The 6,695-nt window shown below is 35.5% G+C and overlaps 1 protein-coding gene across 1 annotated transcript; it reads right to left on the bottom strand.

Moving 5' to 3' along the window:
- Positions 1 to 432: 432 nt before the first annotated feature.
- On the bottom strand, positions 433 to 6,453 carry LOC147405681 (TORTIFOLIA1-like protein 4). The gene is made up of 5 exons (XM_086433481.1): positions 5,403 to 6,453; positions 5,209 to 5,317; positions 3,295 to 3,869; positions 1,536 to 1,894; positions 433 to 708 (listed from the first exon to the last, which is right to left on the bottom strand). Coding segments are annotated over exons 1-5 (1,866 nt in total). The 5' UTR covers positions 6,225 to 6,453; the 3' UTR covers positions 433 to 707.
- Between the last annotated feature and the right edge of the window lie 242 nt (positions 6,454 to 6,695).

Below are 6,695 nucleotides of genomic sequence, written 5' to 3'. Positions count from 1 at the left end.
ATCAACATTATTTGGATAATTTTCCAAACTATCTATAATGCACATTGTTCACATATTAAAAGGGAAAAATATAAAATAAGTAACTTTGATCTTTTTCCTTGTTCTTTTTTTTTTTTTTTGTAACAAAACCATCAGGAAATTTGAACCCTCTGTTTTACATTTTTTTTTTTTTTAGGCCAAATCATAATTTTGAATGAAAAATAAAATTCATATAAGAGAATTGCCCATCTAAATGTTTTTTTTTTTTTTTTCTTCCATTTCAGATCACAAAGCAGTAATTAAGCCAAGAGACTAGAGAGAAAGGGTAGAGGACTCTTTTCTTCCATATGATACACACATTCCATATCTTTCCCCCACATTTCCCTCCCTAGGCCTACGGTTGTAAATCAAATGTGATCATGGACTCCCTATCTCTCAAATCTTGAGTTCAGATTTTAAAAAAAAAAAAAAAAGCGAAGAATGCTGATTCTAAATTAAGAATTATTGAATGAATTAAACTGCTTGCAGCTTCTCTGATTAAATTTGCTAACAAGGAAGAGTACCTCCGATACCAATTTTTCGCGCTTAGGTCCACTAATGGCAGGTTTGGTCTCTACAATCGATGGATCAGCTTCACCGTCTTTCATCTTCAAGACAATGCCTCTCAAACCGAACTGTTTCTCGAAGAAATAAAACTCCATCTTCGTTGATCCCAATCATGAAGATGATCTGCCAATTGATAAGCAAAGAAAAAAATCAGAAAGTTGTGTAGATACTGCAAGCATTATATGCTGTAATTGTACAATTAGGACTAATAACCACTCCATTCGAAAATAAAATCAAGATTTATGAAATGAAGCATTGTTATATTCCCAACCGTTCATTCTATTGGTTACCTAGGTTGACATAACAGCGATGTTGTCCATTAAGGCATCAAATGGGTTGGATTTTATCCAAAATCTGAGTTATCTGAATCTGAATTTTGTGGGTTTGGACCTGTGGAGTATATACGAATAAAAAATGGTTCGAATATGGGTTGATGTCGCTTGATCCGAGTCAGATCAAGGTCCATCCCTATATCCGCCTAGATCCGAATGATATATTGCTTTGAAAATTATATTTTTATGTTTTTCAAAATATATCTTCTACTACTTTAATATAATATGAATTCTTACAAAAGAAAAGAATTATAATGGTAAAATAGAATAGTATAGCAATTAGAAAAGAAATATAGCAACAACAAAAAAAAATGCTGAATGGTCCGAGATTATCCGACCTAACTGACCCAAATCAAGTAATTAGGTCGGGTCAGATCCTGATCAGTGTTTAGTGAAAGCAAAATGATGCGGATATGGTTTTAACTAATAGGATCCAGGTCGGATTTGCATACGGATCTGGATCTGGATCCAGATAAAAAAAATTCTGATCTGGATATGGGTATACTTAGATCCGGCCCATCTAAGCCCCACTGGCCATGAACTGGATCAGGAACAAATCGAATACTAAATAAATGAAAAAAACGCGATTAATTGAAATTCAAGAAAGAATTAAATCACCAGCTGTCACTGCAAACATTTGCCAAAGGATTGACAATAAATTCTGGGTGGTGGAATCGATTACGATTCTCCATCTTTCCATCTCTATCAACCATGTTGTGCATGGTAGCCAATGCTGAGGTACCCCCTGAAGAAGAAAACCTCGTGGTTGAGTATCGGCTGTCTGTTTTCCTCCAGAACTTAGAACTCAGGAACTCCGTCCCAGGTAACTTACAACATGTGTTTTCTGCAGAGTTGGTGTTCGACATTATTCCTGTTGACCTCGACCTATCATGCAAAATTTCATCCAATACCATCTCTAGGCTATTCACACGTGTCTCAAGAGATCGTATCCCATTCTGTGAGCTCCCCATGAATCTCTACATTGAAGAAGAGGAAGGAGAAAGAAATCAGTTAAAGCATCCTAATATATCAACCAACCAGCGAACAAGTACCCCAACCCAACTACGTGGATTACAAAATTAGCTTCGAAACATGTTTTAGTTGCTGTGAAAACAGATATTTATCATATGATATGATACTCATTAGATTCAAAGAGAAACTCTTAGTGGATTTTAAATGCAACTAGAAATGAATAATAAAGAGAACTGATATTGGCACCCCAACTTTTACTTATTACACCCCAATTAAAGATTAAAGCACTCTCTTCAAACGTCACAAAGGTTTGGCTCAAAATATAATCTCAATATTACAATACATTATAATACTCTTTCAAACAATATCAGTAGTTGTTTACAAGTATGATTAGACTCATATAAAATCCTAAACCCAAAAAATAGAAATCTAGCATCACAAAAATGAGAGAGATACTATTGGCACCCCAACTTTTACTTATTTCAACCATTCACTTATTTTCTTTATTTTTTTTGTAAGGTGTAATAAGTAAAAGTTGGGATGCTAAAAGCAGCTCCCATAAATAAATACTATGCTTACAACTTAATGAAAAGATATCCCATAAAGATATAAACTATATACTGTGTACTTCCTTATCACCCATCCAAAATTGCAAAGCATTGCCCGATAAACATTGTATTGGATGGTATTCTAATCCACGATTAAAGTTTCTTTCTTCTTTTTTTTCTTTGGCATTGAGAAGAAAATAAAACAATAAGGAGTTCTGGTAATAGAGGGTCTCACTGGAGAGAAAACTATCAACAAAAACACTGGATGGTTAGACAGATTTTTCCACTTAACCAATAAAGTTTGTTTCTATTCTTCATGATGATTTATTTGCTAAAGGCACGATTGTAATTCCCCATATTTTTCACAGAATAGAGGGTGAGAACGCATTAAACCTCAAGCCTAACCATCAAGAAAAATAAAGAAGTATTACAGTAGAAAAATGAGTATGGATGAAAGGCTCAATATAAATACAAGAACCATGAGAGAATCTCACGTCGTTTGTTCCCATCTGAACTCCAAAAAAAACAAAAACAAAAACAAACAATTGGATAATCATGAGTTTCTTAGAGTTACTATTGCCACACCAACTTTTACTAACGCCGCACCAACTGTGTGCAATTCTTTGGTGATTTGCATACGAATTGGTGTGGCCATAGCAACTCTCTTTCTTTGTGGATAATAATGGTATTCCCTAGTAGAATATAATAGGCCAAGGAGGTTTTGAATGCAAACATGAGCAATTTTAGTACTGCGACGAAGAAGCATACCAAAAACAGAAATCTTAAAGAGTCATAAATGTGATCACAACTCATGAAATTCAGAACAAAAGGAAAGAGTTATGAAGCATATAGCATACCTGAAGAAGATCTAACAGATTGGATTGCTGGTTCTCTATCTGAACAAGCTGCCGCCGAATCAAAGACAAACCCTCGCTATCTGTGTGGTTCCCATTGAACTCCTCATTACCATTACTGACAACAACCGTAGAATCTGAGCTCTCCTCATGAAATGGAACCACACGAGACCCAGCCCTGAATCCTCCAAACTTATACATCTTATCATCACTGTTCTTCTTGACAAAAGGGTGTCTTGGTTCAGGTTTCGGGTACCCATTTCTCTCATTTTCCTCTGATTCCTCAACTCTCCCCTCAATGTCGTCCTCACGGACCACATTAAAGGGAGAAGAATGAGGAACAGCAATCTCAATGTTCCAGTCAACAGGTTGCTTAAGGTCCATCTTACGGAACAGAGCTGAAGGCTTTTTGTCAGTACTCACAACAGGACTCCTTTTCCTCACAGTGGTTGTTGATGAACTATCAGATGAAGGCGAACGACTTAATGGGGTTGTCTTCTCCCTAGTTAGGGGAGATTCATAAGAAACGGTACCTGAATTCCCAGAACAACATGGGGAACGCCAATCACTTGTGTTTTCTGTAACGATAAATGTTCGAACCCAACACAAAATAAATTGATTTTAGAGCTAAAAATAAACAAGACCAAAAAATGCAACAGAAAGTGGAAGATAACACTTCAAGCCTATAATTCAAATCAAGTAGAATAGTTTAAACTTTTAAGGACAGAAACTTTAGAAAAGACGTGAAATTCTCTAAAACTTAATTGTGCTCTTAATTCATGTTAAAAATAAACAAGACCAACAAATGCAACAGGAAACTGAAGTTCAGCAATTCAAGCCTGGAGTTCAAAGTTAGTAAAATAGTTAAAACTTTTTAAGGACGGAAACTTTAGAAAAGACGTGAAATTCTCCAAAATTTAATTGTGCTCTTAATTCGTGTTAAAAATAAACAAGACCAACAAATGTAACAGAAGATAAAAGATCAACACTTCAAGACAATTGAAATTAAGTAAAACAGTTAAAACTTTTTAATTATGAAAGCTTTAGAATAGATGAAAAATTCTCCAAAACTTGATTGTGCTCTTAATTCATGTTAAAAATAAACAAGACCAACGTATGCCACAGAAGATAGAGGATCAACACTTCAAGCCTATAATTCAATTTAAGGAAGAAAACTTAAGAAAAGACATGAAATTCTCTGAACCTTAATTGTACTCTTAGTTTATGTTAAAAATAAACAAGACCAACGAATGCCACGAAGGATAGAAGATCAACACTTCATGCCTATAATTCAATTAAAGGACGAAAACTTAAGAAAAGACGTGAAATTCTCCAAAACTTAATTGTGCTCTTAATTTATGCTAAAAATAAACAAGACCAACAAATGCAACAGAAACTAGAAGATCAACACTAAAGCCTATAATTCAAATGTAGTAAAACAGTTAGAATTTTCAAAGACGGAAACTTTAGAAAAGACGTGAAATTCTCCAAAACTTAATTGTGCTCTTAATTTATGTTAAAAATAAACAAGACCAACAAATGCCACAGAAGATAGAAGATCCACACTTCAAGCCTAGAATTCAAATTAGGTAAAAATAGTTATAAAAAAATTCAAGGACAGAAACTTTAGAAAATACATGAAATTCTCCAAAACCTAATTATTCTCTTAATTCATGTAAAAAAAATAAACAAGACCAACAAATTCAAATTAATTAAAACCGTTAAACCATACGAACGTTAACTTTAGAAAAGAGATCGATGTGAAATTCTTCATAACTTAACTGTGCTCTTAATTAATGTTAGATTAATAAACATTATTAATAACACATTCATCAATCCTCTTATAAGGTGACTAACTAGAATTTCAATCACAAATCATTCACGAAAATAGAAACAATTAAAAGAAATTATTTTTACCTCTCAAAGATGATTTTGAGTGCAATGGTGGTGAGACCTCATCCGAAACATCGGGAACACCCTTCCAGGCCTCCACCATTTGATTCATCGTGTCTCGAACAATTTTTACCTAAAAAATCAAATTTCTAATTTTGAACAAAACCAAAACCAACAATCAATCAATAATTGAGGAAAAAGGAACAAATTTCTCTAACCTTGTCGAATCTCCTGGCCTCCAAAGAAACCAAATAAGAAGATTTAAACTCCGACAACAAATCTCTCTCCACAATAGCCATCCTCGTAAACGTCTCGGCCGCAGCCTTCCTCGCCGCCCAATCCTCACTGCTCAAGAACTCAACCATACATGAAACCAAATTCCCCAAAACATTACGACTCGAAGCACCACCAACACCAATAATACTTCCAATTAAAGCCAACAATGCTGGTTTCGCCTTAAAACTCTCACTCCTCAACAATTTCACCAACCTCGGCAAAATCTTCTGCAATTGTGCAAGATCCGGATCAGGCGAAGCTTCAATCGCAGAAGCGAGACAAAGTGCCGAACCGATCTGCAAATTGAAGTCTTGTTCGATCAAAATCGCTTCAGTTAAAGATCTCAAAAACACCGAAAACGGAGATTTAGTGATCTTCGCTGCCATTAAAGAAACCGCATCAACACAAGCAGATCGAACTGCAGTATCTGGATCTCGAAGTCTTCGAACAACATTGGAGATCATCTTAGATAGAAAAGGAGAGAGAGAATCTCCATGAATTTCAGAGAGAAACCCTAGAAGACGAACACATTGTTTCCGCACAGGTGTTTTTTCGGATGAGTCAGTGTCGTAAATGCAAGTTAGGAACGAAGAGAACGAGTCGTGACTCAGAGTCCGAGCGATTGACTCGAGTTCATTTGTGGCGATAGCGTGTGTGTCTCGGTCGGAGAGTTTGTTGAGGTTGGAGATGACTCGTTGTTTGAGATCCCGGGTTGAGTCGTTTTGGAGAACTGTTGTTGGTGAGGATCGTTTCGGGAGAGCCATTGAAGGAAGTTGTGTGTGTGTGTGTGTGTGTGTCAGATTCCGGCAATGGAACTGTTAGAGTGAGAGAGGTGGCGCCACCTGTGTTTCTGACAACATGGCCGTAATATTGTGGTTGGCGGGTGGGGGTGGTTCGAGTTTCGTTCTCTCATTCACATCTGAACCTGCTTTTAAACTTCAAAGCCAAGGGGAGAAGCGGTTTTGGTAAGTTTGGGATTTTTTTTCCTTCACTCAAGGCAATTTTTTATTTTTTTTTTTTTTTATTTTTTTAAATTTTTTGAGAGAGAGAATAAACATGGCTGGAATTTAGTTTTTAAATAATTTATTTTAGATTTCTCAAAAAAATATATATATATTTATTAGAGGATTGGATATTAATTTTAAAGAAGTGGGTCCGGATAGTGAATCCGATGGGAGAATTAAATTGTGGATTTAGTGAGAGACAGAAGGTAGTTAGGACTTGAAGTTGGTAAA

The sequence above is a fragment of the Akebia trifoliata genome, chromosome 3 (genome assembly GCF_017979445.1).
Source record: "Akebia trifoliata isolate Shusen 1 chromosome 3, ASM1797944v1, whole genome shotgun sequence".
NCBI classification, from domain to species: Eukaryota; Viridiplantae; Streptophyta; class Magnoliopsida; order Ranunculales; family Lardizabalaceae; genus Akebia; species Akebia trifoliata.
Note: the sequence above shows the minus strand (reverse complement) of the source record. Positions and strands in the feature narration are given on the sequence as shown.

Excerpts from the sequence above, each read along its gene's own strand:
- LOC147405681 (XM_086433481.1), bottom strand. The coding sequence starts at position 6,224 with ATGGCTCTCCCGAAACGATCCTCACCAACAACAGTTCTCCAAAACGAC. Across the intron at positions 3,870-5,208 it reads CTCAAAATCATCTTTGAGAG|AAAACACAAGTGATTGGCGT; the intron begins GTAAAAATAATT and ends TTATCGTTACAG. Across the intron at positions 1,895-3,294 it reads ATCTGTTAGATCTTCTTCAG|AGATTCATGGGGAGCTCACA; the intron begins GTATGCTATATG and ends TCTTCAATGTAG.